Source organism: Podarcis vaucheri (genome assembly GCF_965113315.1).
Source record: "Podarcis vaucheri genome assembly, chromosome: 5".
NCBI lineage: Eukaryota > Metazoa > Chordata > Lepidosauria > Squamata > Lacertidae > Podarcis > Podarcis vaucheri.
This window is the reverse complement of record NC_138763.1, coordinates 40,414,961-40,430,342: the sequence shown is the minus strand read 5'-3', so window position 1 is coordinate 40,430,342 and position 15,382 is coordinate 40,414,961. Positions and strand designations below refer to the sequence as shown.

Sequence of the window (15,382 nt, the reverse complement as noted above, 5' to 3'; positions counted from 1 at the left end):
AACCCTATTATAAGTCACCTCTTATTTTCCCTGACTGGCAGCATCTCTCCATGGTTCTAAGCAAGCCTCTTTCTCAGCACTTGCTGCCAGAGATCCTTTTGACTGGACCAGGAGCCTTCTTCATGAAATGTGGGTGCTCCACCACTGAGCGGTGGTGCCTCCTCCCTTATACACATCAATGTTTTAAATTGGGGATGGGGAACCAATGACTCCCGAGATGATGTTGGATTACTGAGGGAAGCTGGAGTCCAGCAATGTGGAAGATGGGGCAAGCTTGTTTTGGGCTGCTTCAGAGGGTAGGACTCGAACAAATGGATTCAGTTTCCAACTAAACATCAGGAAGAGCTTACTGATGGGATAAAAGCTGTTCAGCAGTGGAACAGACTCCCTAGGAAGGTTGAAGACTCTCCTTCCTTGGACGGCCATCTGTCATGGATGCTTTAGTTAAGATTCCTGCATTGCATAGATAACCCTTGGGGTCCTTTCCAACTCTACAATTCTATGATTCTCTGAACCTCTGGAGGTTCCCCATAACTCCTTTAAATACAAGCATTTGTTGAAACTGCTCACATTTTGAAGTGCTGTAAGATTATTGAACCAAATATACAAGTAGAAAGAAACTGGGTGTATCATATATTTAAACCCTCATTGAAAGAGGAGAAAAATCTTGACTAGCTACATTTTTTTTTACTACTCAGTTGAACATCTTTTATAGGGACGCGGGTGGTGCTGTGGGTTAAACCACAGAGCCTAGGACTTGCCGATTAGAAGGTTGGGGGTTTGAATCCCTGCGACGGGGTGAGTTCCTGTTGCTTGGCCCAGCTCCTGCCAACCTAGCAGTTCGAAAGCACATCAAAGTGCAAGTAGATAAATAGGTACCGCTCCGGCGGGAAGGTAAACGGCGTTTCCGTGCGCTGCTCTGGTTCGCCAGAAGTGGCTTAGTCATGCTGGCCACACGACCCGGAAGCTGTACGCTGGCTCCCTTGGCCAGTGAAGCGAGATGAGCGCCGCAACCCCAGAGTCGGCCACGACTGGACCTAATGGTCAGGGGTCCCTTTACCTTTACTGAACATCTTTTGGCTCATCTTCTCTGAAGTTAGGCCATCTACTCACAGTTTCCATGCCCAGCAAAACGAGCAAAGGAATAGTGGTCATGCCACCCCGAATCCACTCTTCCAGCGTCACAGTTCCATCATGATCATAGTCTATTTCTTCCATCATCTCTTTCAAGATCTGTAGAAGACGACAAAATTTAATTAGAATCAAAAGACCCTCCCTCAACCCACCAAACTAAAGTTATTCCATTGGTAGGATATATAGCAGATCTTCAAGGGTGCAGCAAAGAGAGCCTTCATGACTTAATTCTGACTATGCTCAGCAGAGACTTGTATATGAATGAAACTCACCGGCCTCAGTTCTGTGGAGTCCCACTCAAGGTATTCTGCTACATGAACCATCTGATTGATAATACGATCTAGCTCCTGGTTTCAGAAATAAGACAAAAAGGAAGGTAAAGGGGGGGGGGTATGTAGATGTGTGCACATCTTCAGCAGGGCTGGATAACCTGTGGTCCTCCAGATGTTGCTTGAACTTCTAATTCCCATCAACTCCAGCCATTATGACCAATGGACAGAGATGATGGCAGCTGCAGCCCAGCCACATCTGGAGGACCACCAGCTTCCCCACCCTGGATTTACAGTAAGGTAGTAATATGCATCTGCTGACATTGCAAACATATATCACTACACAAGGAAGGCATCCTGTCTTTATGATGTAGCTATGTGGGTTCGGTTTCTCGTTCTTGGAGGCTGTGAGGATAATTCCACTGAGGAACTTCCTCAAGGGTAATATATAATACTATGTGTCGCACGCAGAAAAATAGCAGGACTTGTATGCAATTTCTAGTAAGAAATATGGGATCTCAAGCCAATATACTGTTAAGAAAATAGGAATTCTAGCATATCTAAGCTTCATTAAAGGCCTTGACAGCCTCAAAAGCTGTATCAAAGATGTGTGTGTGTGAGTGTGGCATCAGGCTTAAGCGGGTCCTGGCAGCTAAAGGTCCCCTTACATTTGCCATTGATGCCCTCCTTCCCTTGGTGCTGCCGCCACTACCGCCAACATCAATGGCTCCCTCTGTCCCACTCTTAAAAAGAGCAGTTGGGTTTCCAATAATGCCTTGGAGCAAGGCTACATCCGGAAAACTGGGAAACTGAATGGCTAAACTCAGCCATATTGCCGCCGCCACTAGATAAGCCTGCCAGGACCTATTGGCATAGGAATAGCTCATGAATGGCTTGCTGATGCCACACCTGCCCCCCTGAGACCTAGGAGCTTGACCCAATCAGATATCACAGATGTGCATAGGATCCTCTGCACATGGGGAGGCCTCCAAACATTTAGGAAGACTTGTGTCCTCGCCTTCTTGAGAAGGGTACTGCTTTGAGAGATGGCTTACCGAGCTGTCCAGGAGGCCATTGCCATCTGTGTCATAGAGGCGAAACATAACTGCAAGAGAACACAAATTAAGAGCAGGCATGTGGTGTGGGCCACATATTTTTTATTTTTTTAAAAAAGCAAGCAAATCCATAGACATGTTTGATAATGGCATGTTTAGCATCACGTCTAGTTTGGCCCTGGAAGGGAGGGAGGGTGGTGAGAGAGACCAGGCTGAAAGTTCGTTGCTGGAGTTGGCTAGAAATGAAACTGCAGCCCTTGGGAGCTGTCCAAGTTGCTTTCCAGGGGGATCTTTGGCCTTGAGAGGGGGGAGTGTCCACTGGCCCCATACTCTACATGTACCTTTTTAAAGAAAGCGGATGTTATTAAACCACACTAACTTTCCAGTGCCCAAGGGATTGGCTGGGTACCTCTCTTTCAGCTACGCTCTTCCTATTGGAGTAGTGCATTCGTTGATGTTGAGAGCCCTTCACTGTTCACTTCCCGTCAGCACCTAGACAGAAATAGTTGCCCTGTGAAGTCATGTGCAAGCTTAGACAATGGCCTAGGGTTGAGTGCAGTCAGGTTTTGGTTCTGGCCTGACAAACAGAGGCCCTACTAAAAGATTTTATGACACACCAAACCCTACATGCACTTAAACAAGCAAGTGACACCATTCTACCTATTTTATAGATCTTACGTTTTCTGAACATGCTCATCAGTGAACTTAATATAAGTGCACAGCTTGGGCAGTGCAAACACTGACACTTGGCACCCAAGGTGCCAACAGCCTTGTGGAAACAACTACGGATGCCACTTTGATTTTATGTGTGTGAGCTGGTGCTCCTAGCAGTATCAGGTGGTGGGGTCTAGCCACTATCACACCCCCCCATTAAAGTTTGTGGGGTATTAAATGGCAACTAGACTCATTAGCTTAGCATTGCTTGGAGTGTCGAGTGTCATGTTAAAAGGCCTAAGATGATTAGAAATAAGAACCTGGGCTGTGCTTATTAGATGGCACCTTTATTTCAGTGTCCCCTCCTTGTTTACAACTACATGCAGACTGGTGTTCTTCCTACCAGAATTCCCTTTCTCCTTTTTTGCCTGCTGTAAGTCTTGGGCTTGAGCAGCCTAGGCTTAGTCCCAAGTGCTATGGAATTCTGAGTCTGGATCAAGGAGTAGATATTCCATAAACATTACTCTGGGCTGCCAGGTAAGCCCTGCACAGTCCACTGATGGAGGATGGAACACAAGGAGCACTTTGCTCCTCAGACTTGGAGCCAGGGGCGGAGGAAGGGGGTGCGGTGGGTGTGGTCTGAACCCAGGTGTCACCACTGGGGGGGGGCGTTTGACAAAATGCTGGGCAGCACTCACAGCGGGGTCTACAGCGCACCTGAGCCACTGCATCTCTCCTGGGAGAGACGCAGTGGCTTGGGCACATGCAAGCTCTGTGCTGCCTGTACGGTTCGCCCACTGCCTCCCCCCCCCCAGCTGTAGGGCAGCTGAGTGGGAGGAGGCCGGCAGACTCCGCCCCAGGTGCCTGAGCGGCTTCCTCCGCTGCTGCTTGGAGCCAGCCTTGGGCATCATTAACAGCTGATTTAACATGCAGGAAAAATAACAATAATAAGGAATGCCAAAATCAACCAACTAGCAAAATAGGGATTTAACTGGCAAAAAAAATAGCGTTCAATGGTTGCAACACCTATCTGGTCCTATCACACTTGATCTTAGCCAAAAGGCCGAGAAGCGATCTATCTGGTCCTATCTTCATGACAATGTTATTCCATCAGAGCTATCCTGCCTGTTGATCTCAGTGCTGCTTTGGGTACTGTGCTTTAATCCTCACTTGTATTCCTGGTGTCATGTTGAGTTGTGTCTATCTTTTGACCTCCACATTCTCCGTGTGCTATGACTCTTCAATTGCTTGGCTTGCTCCATGTAATGTCAGTTTCAACTAATTTTTGTTAGGTGACCACATGAAAGAAACTGACTGTGGGGCGTTTATTTTATGAAAGCTTCGTGCAAAAATTCTTTGATAAACAGAGATGTCACATCCATCAGTACGTGGTGTCTTTTAAGAACAATTAAAAAGCAGAAGAAAAACAAGCCAAGGGCACCAGAGGGCAGCCTTGCACAGTTTCTTGAAATGCTAATGTAACAGAGCCATAAATTATTTCCCATGGCTTTGACTCCGTGCATTGTGGAGAGTAATAAATAAGTAGCAGCTTGCCTTCCTCCTCATCATAGCACAATTGCAAGGTACCCTCTTTCATCTCTTGCTTTTCATTCAGATCATGATAACCAGCTCAATCCATGAAGCAAACCACAATTTTTGTGCAGTATTTGAACTGTGCAGGTAATGAGAAGAGATGAGCAACTTTGCCCTAGAAGAAGCCTATTTAGTAGTTACAAAAAACAAAACGAAAAACAGAAACACCTCTCTTCTTAGACATGTAAGTATCCTTTTAAACAGGCAAACTCTGTTACCAGGGTGCCTATTCATCAGTCTACATGTCAGTGATGCTCTTTCCAGAGGCCAATTGCAACAACACATTTCCATTCCTGCTGTGGCATTTTGAAAAGTTCCTGGGCACAATGTTATCCCTGGAGCGGGTTATCCACATTATGGTTCCCAAGCTGATCCTGTGAGGAGGATCCTACAGTATTCTGCTTCGTAATATTTTCATAATTAACCTGCCCTTTGGTGCGCAAAATGACTCTGGGGTTTCTAATGGCAAATGAGTCACACAGTCAGCTTGGCACAAATTCAGAGCCATCCAAGGGAGAAGGAGAAGGAAAACAACCATGATAAGCTCTGTGGTTATGTGAGTCAGCTCTGCAAAGAGTTTGTATGGAAACTGATTGATGAGCTTTCATCTCCCTCCGTGTTAGAATTCACTTCTTTTAACGGGAGCAATCAGTACTGCATGCAAAAGAGCTGGATTGTCCCCAAAGTTTTTAATATATATATATATATATTAAAAGGTCCCTTCCAAATCAAATTGGAAACTGCTTAAAATGCAAGATCAAATTTAAATTCTGAAGTTTTGCCTAGGAATTTGTGTGACGTTTCAGCTTTTTAAAAACACAATATGTCTACTTAAGTTGGATAGGCCTAAAGCAGGGATGGCTAACCGGGATCACCCACACTTTTACATACACCATCCAGAGAGCACAGCTTACGCTCATATGCAGGCAGATACACACATACACCCAAATGGCATACATAGGTAGCCCAACACAGGAGCTGGTGGTTCAACCACTACGCTTGATTTAAGGAACTGCCAGGAGTTTGGCATTTTAGTTGTCCTTTTCTGTCTGTTTCTGCTATCCAGGATAGATGAGCTGCAGGGTCCAGGAATTTTCAGACTCTATTCCTCTAAGACGAAAAGTCTCTAAACTTCTCCAAAGTTAAGGATCATGTTTTCTCCTGGAGATTGACATTTTTTTTCTTTTAAAGGCAATACTCCAAATTAAAACAAGCAGGGTTCTGAGGGGATCTGGTCCGTTTACTTTTTGTGATGCTCTGTTAAGATACATTTTTAAAGAAGTTTGTGGGGGTCATGAATGATCGAAGGTGGCAGGAAATAATATGTGTGGGGCTTGTGGATTAGATTAAAGCCCCCTACACACATAGTATCTTTTATCCCATAATTTGAATATAAGAAAAGGGTCCACCACCTCAGGCCTGTTTTTAAACTCTGAAGAAGGGACCCAAGAGAAGCAAATGCAGCACAGAAATATCACCTAAGTTGATCTGGTCAACTAAGAGGTGCCACCTAAGCAACATATCTGCCTATGATGATCTAGAGGAAATGGATGGAGAATGAGTGGAAAGGGATGGAGGATTGTGATCTGGTTGATTCACAACACACACACACACACACACACACACACACACACACACCTCTTGCCAGAACTTGAAGCTCAAAGCCATTATTGCTTCCCCTGAAACCACAAACCCTCCCCCCCCATACCACACCACTGCCTTCAAGTGACCCCAGCACAAAACAAGTCTTGAGACCTGATGCTGTGGTCACAGACACTCTTCCTGTCACCCAAGCACTTACACTCCAGCTTATCCTCAGCCCGTCCCCTTTCCAGCAGTGACAGGTAGCAGACAATGTCCTTCAGGTAGACTACCTGAGCCAGTGGGGCTGACAAATGCGGACTGGCTGTTTTCAGGGAGATGTGGCTCTTTCGAAGGCTGAATGGTAATTTCTTCTCCAAGCTTCTGGAGCCTAAAGAAGAGGTCAAAAATAAGCACAGGTGTTTCAAAGCTCCAAAAGAGATGTTGGACTATGCGGTCAGGTAGACATTAAAAAGACAACAGCAACACAGGGCCTTTATTTTTGCTTGATCCTACCAGTGGCACAATGGGACGCAGGTGGCACTGTGGGTTAAACCATAGAGCCTAGGACTTGCTGATCAGAAGGTCGGCAGTTCGAATCCCCGCGACGGGGTGAGCTCCCATTGCTCAGTCCCTGCTCCTGCCAACCTAGCAGTTTGAAAGCACGGCAAAGTGCAAGTAGATAAATAGGTACCGCTCCAGCGGGAAGGTAAATGGCATTTCCGTGCGCTGCTCTGGTTCACCAGAAGTGGCTTCGTCATGCTGACCACATGACCCGGACGCTGTATGCCAGTTCCCTTGGCCAATAAAGTGAGATGAGCGCCGCAACCCCAGAGTTGGTTACGACTGGACCCAATGCTCAGGGGTCCCTTTACCTTTACCAGTGGCACAAACACCACAGGAAGGGCTTGCCAGCAGCGCATCCTTATAGGTCTGTTTTATCTCTAGCAGTCTAAACTAACTGAGGCAGCAACAGCAGAAGTGCAGCACAGCAATCCTTCCACCTAGGGGGAAGCCTCCCCAAACCTTCCAGTTTGCTCACTTTCAGGAAAGCTGCGCATAGCACTGCACTAAACTTTCATCACTCCCTAGTGGGTGGCTGAATGTAATGAGGCCATTTAGCTTCCTCCCCTTCCAGCTCTATGAATTGTTGCATGCCGCCCCAATCTCCATGAGCGGTGCAGGATTCCAGGGGCATATTCAGGGTTTGAGTTTCCTTTTGGGAACAAGGCACAGCACAGACTACGGCATCTTTATGAGATATGGCTTTATTTGCACATATATACTACTTGCACCTAGATGGAGGGATTGCAGAGCATTCACATCCTGTGAGGTTCTGGCTTCCCCCTTAAGAGCAGCACTGGATTCCAGAGACAGCAAAAAGCCACCCTCTGTGTCTCTTTCTTCCAGGCTGTCATCCTCAGCTCCCTTGCATTTCTGCGACTCCTTCTCTTGCTAACTGACTCCAAGGACCATCACTGGCCTTTGTCCCCTGCTAAAGATCCAGATCCTGAAGCTGAGGCTCCAATACTTTGGTCACCTCATGAGAAGAGAAGACTCCCTGGAAATGACCCTGATGTTGGAAAAGATGGAGGGTGCAAGGAGAAGGGGAGGACAGAGGACAAGATGGTTGGACCATGTTCTCGAAGCCGCTAACATGATTTTGACCAAACTGCTGGAGGCAGTGGAAGACAGGAGTGCCTGGTGTGCTCTGGTCCATGGGATCACGAGGAGTCAGACATGACTAAACAACAACAAAATGACCCCTCTCCCTAGCTCTGCAAGCTGTCTTGGCCCGTTAGCATAACTAATTCCAGGGGGTTTCAGTGTTTGGCAAAGTTTAATCAAACCTTGATTAATTCTAACTTCTACTGAATTATAACACATTTAGGGGGATCTACCCCCCCAAAAAACCCTCATAACAGTGTGTAAAGTTTTTGGAATGAAGTGTGTCGATGCACCTCCTCCTTTTTTAACCTTTGGAGGAAATGCTAAGCATGTCGTGTCAAAGTTGTGTGTGTACATGTGCGGGGTTCTTTTTTTTTACTGTGTTTCTGTTTTACTCAGCTTGCACTTTTAAAATTACTTTCGGAGGGTGGTTTTATGGGGTTTCATATCCCATTGAATTTTATCTGTTGGCCTGGGAAAGAAATGATTAATATACTTTAAATACATGAAAAGCCATCACATGTAGATGATGGAGCAAATTTGGCTTTTGTTGCTGCTGCTGCTGCTCCACAGCAGTCTTCCCCAGCTTGGTGCTTCCCAAATGTTGTCAGCCACTGCCAGCATGGCCAGTGGTGCTCATATAAGTAAACCTCTTGCATAACATCCCAAATCAACACGTCTCCCAAGGTATATAAGGTATGAGGAGGTATATATGTATGAGAATACAAATTCATCTATATAACCTTTGAGAAGGAAGACCTAGGGGAAAAAAACCAAATACTGAAAGAAAGTAGCTGGCTGAAGACTAGCAACTAAAAATTGGTCAACAGGCAAATCATAAGGCAGTGTAGACATGCACATTTGATGTGAGCACTGGCCCTTAGGAAATGGGGAGATTCACATCTTCCTCCACTTATGCTTCCCTGACATAAAGGAGTGGGTTGGAGGCATTAAGACACTCTGTGGCTTGCCCAACCTGGCTCCTATTGCTATGGTAAAAAGGATACTGGCTGACAGGATTTCAGCAGCAAAACAAGACACTTTCCTCCCACCCCGCCACAACATCTAAAGATGCTGCAGAATCCACTGTGCTTGAAATAGAAATGTGGCTTTGCAGCTGAGCTGAGGCAGCTGGTGACACCACCTCAGATAAATTAGCTTGTTGCAAATACACTCCAATGTTTGCAAAGGCAACAGTAATGTGCTTCCCAGAGCGTCTCAGAGGAAACTCTCAGGAGTCCCTGACTACCACTGTGCAGCAGATGGATGTGGCTGGGCCTGCGGAGAGAGAATGCTGGAAGTAACATAGTTAGTTATTGACCCAGTGAGAGAATTGCTTTTTGAAAAATCACTTTCTTGTCCTGATGCTGATGTGTTTGCTTCCCAAACTCTCACAGAGATCAAAAGTGCTTCTGTTCAACTTCCATTTCAGATTTCCTAATGAGACTTTGCTGACAGAACCAAACAGAGAACTCCAAGCTGTGGCTTTGGCCTGTGACAACTGCGGTCACACCCACACCATAAAAGCACATCTCACATCCATTAAAATACATGGCTCCCCCTCTCCACAAAATCCTGGGAATGGTGGTTTACCCCTTGCAGAAATACAATTCGCATACACTTAACAATTCACAGTTCCCAGGGTTCTTCGGAGATAGTCACATGTTTCAGATGTGTGTTAACTGCAACGTAAATGTATGTTGCAGACCTGGCTTCTCTTCACAACTACAGAGAGCTGAGGAAGGGAAATTGCAATGTTCATACAAGGCCTCAGGAACAGAAGAGCAAAGATGGGACTCACCTGGGGACTGTGGGCTAAGCAGAGAACCTGAGGAGAGCTTGGAGGACCCTGAGGAGTTTTGAGCCGAGGGGGTACCAGCAGTGGATTTCTGTGAAGATGACCTGGACCAGCTAGGTGAGGCATTCCCAAGGGCGTTGGCATTGGCAGTTGGAGCAGGACTTAGAGATGCTGTTTGTGGCTCTGCCAGGTTTCCCGGGGAGCTTTTGGGTTCAGGTGTGTGCCTTCCTGTGGCAGTTAGGAGAGTTTTCCCATTGATCCCTATAAATTCAAACACAGCATGAAGTCAGAACTCTTGAATAGAATGTGTTATTCTGCACACTCCAACTTAGAGCCTATTGGATGAGGACTGTCATTCAGTGTCCTGTGCAGATGGAGAAGTATCTCATGTACTGCTTGTGCCAGCTCAGTCCCCAGGAAGTTAGGCCTGGTCTGCTGAGTTTGCTCAAATTAGACACAAGGCTCATTTCTTCTCTGATCTGCTGTCTTACACTCATCTCCATCTCTGTTACCACTGAACTGGTGTTGTCACTGCATTTCATAGTGCTCTCAGCCAGAAACAGAAACGACTCTCCCTACCTTGATCTCATCTAACACTATGCATTTAAAGCAGAATCAGGTTTTAGCCAGTTAACTATTTTTCCCTTCAGTAGGTCAGGAACCCCTTCATGGATCACTGCCTTGCCGTGGCAAAGGGGCTTGAATAACTCAGAGAAGCTATGAGCTATGCTGTGCAGGGCCACCCAAGATGGACAGGTCATAGTGGAGAGTTTTGACCAAACGTGATCCACCTGGAGCAGGAACTGGCAAGCCACTCCAGTATCCCTGCCAAGAAAACTCCATGGACAAAGACAACAGGCATATAAAAGTTATGACGCTGGAAGATGAGCCCCTCAGGTCGGAAGGCGTCCAACATGCTACTGAGGAAGAGTGGAGGACAAGTACAAGTAGATTCAGAGCTGATGAAGCGGCTGGGCCAAAGCCGAAAGGACGCTCAGTTGCGGATATGCCTGGAAGCAAAAGGAAAGTCCGATGCTGTAAAGAAAAATATTGCATAGGAACCTGGAATGTAAGAACCATGAACCTTGGCAAGTTGGATGTGGTCAAAAATGAGATGGCAAGAATAAATATTGACATCCTGGGCATCAGTGAACTAAAATGGACGGGAATGGGCGAATTCAGTTCGGATGACCATCATATCTACTACTGTGGGCAAGAATCCCGTAAAAGAAATGGAGTGGCCCTCATAGTCAACAAAAGAGTGGCAAAAGCTGTACTGGGATGCAATCTCAAAAATGATAGAATGATCTCGATACGAATCTAAGGCAGACCTTTTAACATCACAGTAATCCAAGTTTATGCACCAACCACTGGTGCTGAAGAAACTGAAATTGACCAATTCTATGAAGACTTACAACACCTTATAGAAATGACACCAAAGAAGGATGTTCTTCTCATTATAGGGGATTGGAATGCTAAAGTAGGGAGTCAAGAGATAAAAGGAACAACTGGCAAGTTTGGCCTTGGAGTTCAGAATGAAGCAGGGCAAAGGCTAATAGAGTTCTGCCAAGAGAACAAGCTGGTCATCACAAACACTCTTTTCCAACAGCACAAGAGACGACTCTACACATGGACATCACCAGATGGGCAGCATCGAAATCAGATTGATTATATTCTCTGCAGCCAAAGATGGAGAAGCTCTATTCAGTCCGCAAAAACAAGACCTGGAGCTGACTGTGGCTCAGATCATCAGCTTCTTATAGCAAAATTCAAGCTTAAACTGAAGAAAGTAGGAAAAACTACTGGGCCGGTAAGATACAATCTAAGTCAAATCCCTTATGAATATCCCTTATGAATACGCAGTGGTAACCTTGGAGGGACTTTGAAACATGCCTTCAAATATTTTTTGGATTTCAGTGCTGACTATGGAGAATGGGCTGACCTGTCGAGAAGGGATAAAGATATTGTCAAGTTGGAGTCTCCCCGAGATCTACCCCTCAGTGAGAAAGGAAGGAAATTAAGAATAAGATCAGCAGAAGACAAAGTAAAGTGCAGGTATAAACACGAAGAAGACCTGCAGAAGGGACATGGAAAAGACTTAAGAGCCTTGGATAGAAGGTCACCAGGTTGATGGACTAGATGGAAGGGATAGAAAGGACTGACAAAACCCGAGACCAGGAAGAAGAGACGATGGATGAAGATTGGAAGAAAGTTTAAAAATTCATTTAGAGAATTATTGTAAAATTAATGAGTGTTAGAAAAAATGCTGGAATGAAACTATTTGGCTTTAGTAGAAATGCTATAAGGAATTATGTATAAATAAGTTTTAAGTTTTAAGCTTTAGGGCTTTTTATGGTAAGATAAGGTTAAAATAAATTAAGGTAATTTAATGACAGAATATAGTGAAAGATGGAAAGGATTTGCTGAGATAATTAATAACTAGAATACAAAAAGGGAGGAGTGAGGAGGTCAATGAAACAAGTTAACGAAAGATAAAGATTTGGGAATATTGGATTTGTTTTTAAAATTTTTGTTTGCTCTTGTTTTTGGTTTTGATGTATTGTGTGTTTTGCAAGAAAGCAAAGTGGCTGTCCAACGAGGCCTTACAAATAGCGGGGAGAGAAGACAAGCAAAATGCAAGGGAGATAGTGAAAGATACAGGAAATTGAATGCAGAGTTCCAAAAAATAGCAAGGAGAGACAAGAAGGCCTTCTTAAATGAGCAATGCAAAGAAATAGAGGAAAACAATAGAATGGGAAAAACCAGAGATCTGTTCAAGAAAATTGGAGATATGAAAGGAACATTTCGTACAAAGATTGCCGTAATAAAAGACAACAGTGGAAAGGACCTAACAGAAGCAGAAGACATCAAGAAGAGGTAGCAAGAATATGTAGAGGAACTATACCAGAAAGAAATGGATGTCTCGTATACCCCAGGTAGTGTGGTTGCTGACCTTGAGCCAGACATCCTGGAGAGTGAAGTCAAATGGGCCTTAGAAAGCACTGCTAATAACAAGGCCAGTGGAAGTGATGATATTCCAGCTGAACTATTTAAAATTTTAAAAGATGATGCTGTTAAGGTGCTACACTCAATATGCCAGCAAATTTGGAAAACTCAGCAGTGGCCAGAGGATTGGAGAAGATCAGTCTACATCCCAATCCCAAAGAACGGCAGTGCCAAAGAATGCTCCAACTACCGCACAATTGCACTCATTTCACATGCTAGCAAGGTTATGCTTAAAATTCTACAAGGAAGGCTCAAGCAGTATGTGGACCAAGAACTCCCAGAAGTGCAAGCTGGATTTAGAAGAGGCAGAGGAACCAGAGACCAAATTGCAAACATGCGCTGGATTATGGAGAAAGCTAGAGAGTTCCAGAAAGACATCTACTTCTGCTTCATTGACTATGCAAAAGCCTTTGACTGTGTCGACCACAGCAAACTATGGCAAGTTCTTAAAGAAATGGGAGTGCCTGATCACCTCATCTGTCTCCTGAGAAATCTCTATGTGGGACAAGAAGCTACAGTTAGAACAGGATATGGAACAACTGATTGGTTCAAAATTGGGAAAGGAGTACGGCAATGCTGTATATTATCTCCCTGCTTATTTAACTTATATGCAGAATTCATCATGCGAAAGGCTGGGCTGGATGAATCCCAAGCCGGAATTAAGATCGCCGGAAGAAATATCAACAACCTCAGATATGCAGATGACACAACCTTGATGGCAGAAAGTGAGGAGGAATTAAAGAACCTTTTAATGAGGGTGAAAGAGGAGAGCGCAAAATATGGTCTGAAGCTCAACATCAAAAAAACGAAGATCATGGCCACTGGGCCCATCACCTCCTGGCAAATAGAAGGGGAAGAAATGGAGGCAGTGAGAGATTTTACTTTCTTGGGCTCCATGATCACTGCAGATGGTGACAGCAGTCACGAAATTAAAAGACGCCTGCTCCTTGGGAGAAAGGCGATGGCAAACCTAGACAACATCTTAAAAAGCAGAGACATCACCTTGCCAACAAAGGTCCGTATAGTAAAAGCCATGGTTTTCCCAGTAGTGATGTATGGAAGTGAGAGCTGGACCATAAAGAAGGCTGATCGCCAAAGAATTGATGCATTTGAATTATGGTGCTGGAGGAGACTCTTGAGAGTCCCATGGACTGCAAGAAGATCAAACGTATCCATTCTTAAGGAAATCAGCCCTGAGTGCTCACTGGAAGGACAGATCGTGAAGCTGAGGCTCCAATACTTTGGCCACCTCATGAGAAGAGAAGATTCCCTGGAAAAGATGTTGGGAAAGGATTGAGGGCACAAGGAGAAGGGGACGACAGAGGATGAGATGGTTGGACACTGTTCTCGAAGCTACAAACATGAGTCTGACCAAACTGCGGGAGGCAGTGGAAGACAGGAGTGCCTGGCGTGCTCTGGTCCATGGGGTCACGAAGAGTCGGACATGACTAAACGACTAAACAACAACAGGAGGTCAAGAAAGGCCATAGCTGAACTATGAAGTCTAGCAAGCTATCAATATTAATTTCATCAGAGGAACCTGAGAAGAAAACAGAAACTGACTGTCTCTTAGGAAGCACCGAAGCTGCTGTTTCCACAGAACTCCTTACACTTAATCTTATCACAGCTTGGCATTTCATAAAATGTGTTTGAACAAGCTCCAGTTGTCTCTTTTACAATAACTATCCTGTCAGGATAAAAAGATTTATATTTAGAAGTGCATTGGATGCAGATGAATCCTGAGGGCGGGGTGCTTCGGGAGGACTTTTTTGCCTTGCCAGTGCTGAAGCAGGATCTGTACAAGGTGGTACAAGTCGCAGCAGGGACCCATGAAGCCCCTTGTGGCACACTCGTGATCCAGACATGAAAAATGCTGCAGACAAGCATCTGGTGAAAATAATGTCTCTAAGCTTATCATAATGTCAGGATGGGGTGATGGAAGAAGCAGACCAAATACCAAAGTGGGAAGAGGAGAACATTGTGACTGACAGCCTCCAGCACAAAATTCTCTGTATATATATTTGCTTGTAATTCTGCAGATAGGTTACCATGCCTACAAATTTCATCCACTTCTGTCAAAAGGCAGGGAGTTATAGCATTATTTTGATTTTCCAATGGTGAATGGGGTGGGAACAAAGCAGATTTAAATAGACCCTGAGCTGAATGGGCTGTTTCCTGAGATGCCAAACGATGGTTTGAAGTGAAGCATGTTTTTTTTCTGCCGGAACTTGCTGGAAGTCAGTTCTGGCACCTCTTAGGTTGTCATTATAAGAGAACAAGGGAGGTGTTCATGGCGAGTTCCTGCATATCTTTTTCTAGAAAAATAGCACTGTACACACACACACACACACACACACAAACACACACAAACAATTTTTGTCTTTGGTACATAACCAGAATGGTAGATGCTACTTCAATGTAATATCAGCATTGTAGAGTTGAAAGAGCCATCTCTGCATAGCAACAGTTTCCTGACAAGACTTGATGGTTACAAATGCCAGGTTGCACTGAAATACTGAGAGAGATAGAGCTGTAAAAAGCTTTGGCATTCAAATACTGTTTGTTTTCTATGTTTACTTAGCTGCTGCATGTGACTGTGCGGGGATTCCAGAGTGAGAGAGTGG

At 44.9% G+C, this 15,382-nt stretch overlaps 1 protein-coding gene across 1 annotated transcript in view; it reads right to left on the bottom strand.

Moving 5' to 3' along the window:
* Window positions 1–15,382, bottom strand: part of DGKG (diacylglycerol kinase gamma) — a 164,957-nt gene that overhangs the window by 57,386 nt on the left and 92,189 nt on the right. The window contains 5 exon segments of the mRNA XM_082221770.1: window positions 1,114–1,233; window positions 1,407–1,481; window positions 2,459–2,508; window positions 6,507–6,677; window positions 9,756–10,013. Of these exon segments, the coding sequence (XP_082077896.1) occupies window positions 1,114–1,233; window positions 1,407–1,481; window positions 2,459–2,508; window positions 6,507–6,677; window positions 9,756–10,013 (674 nt within the window).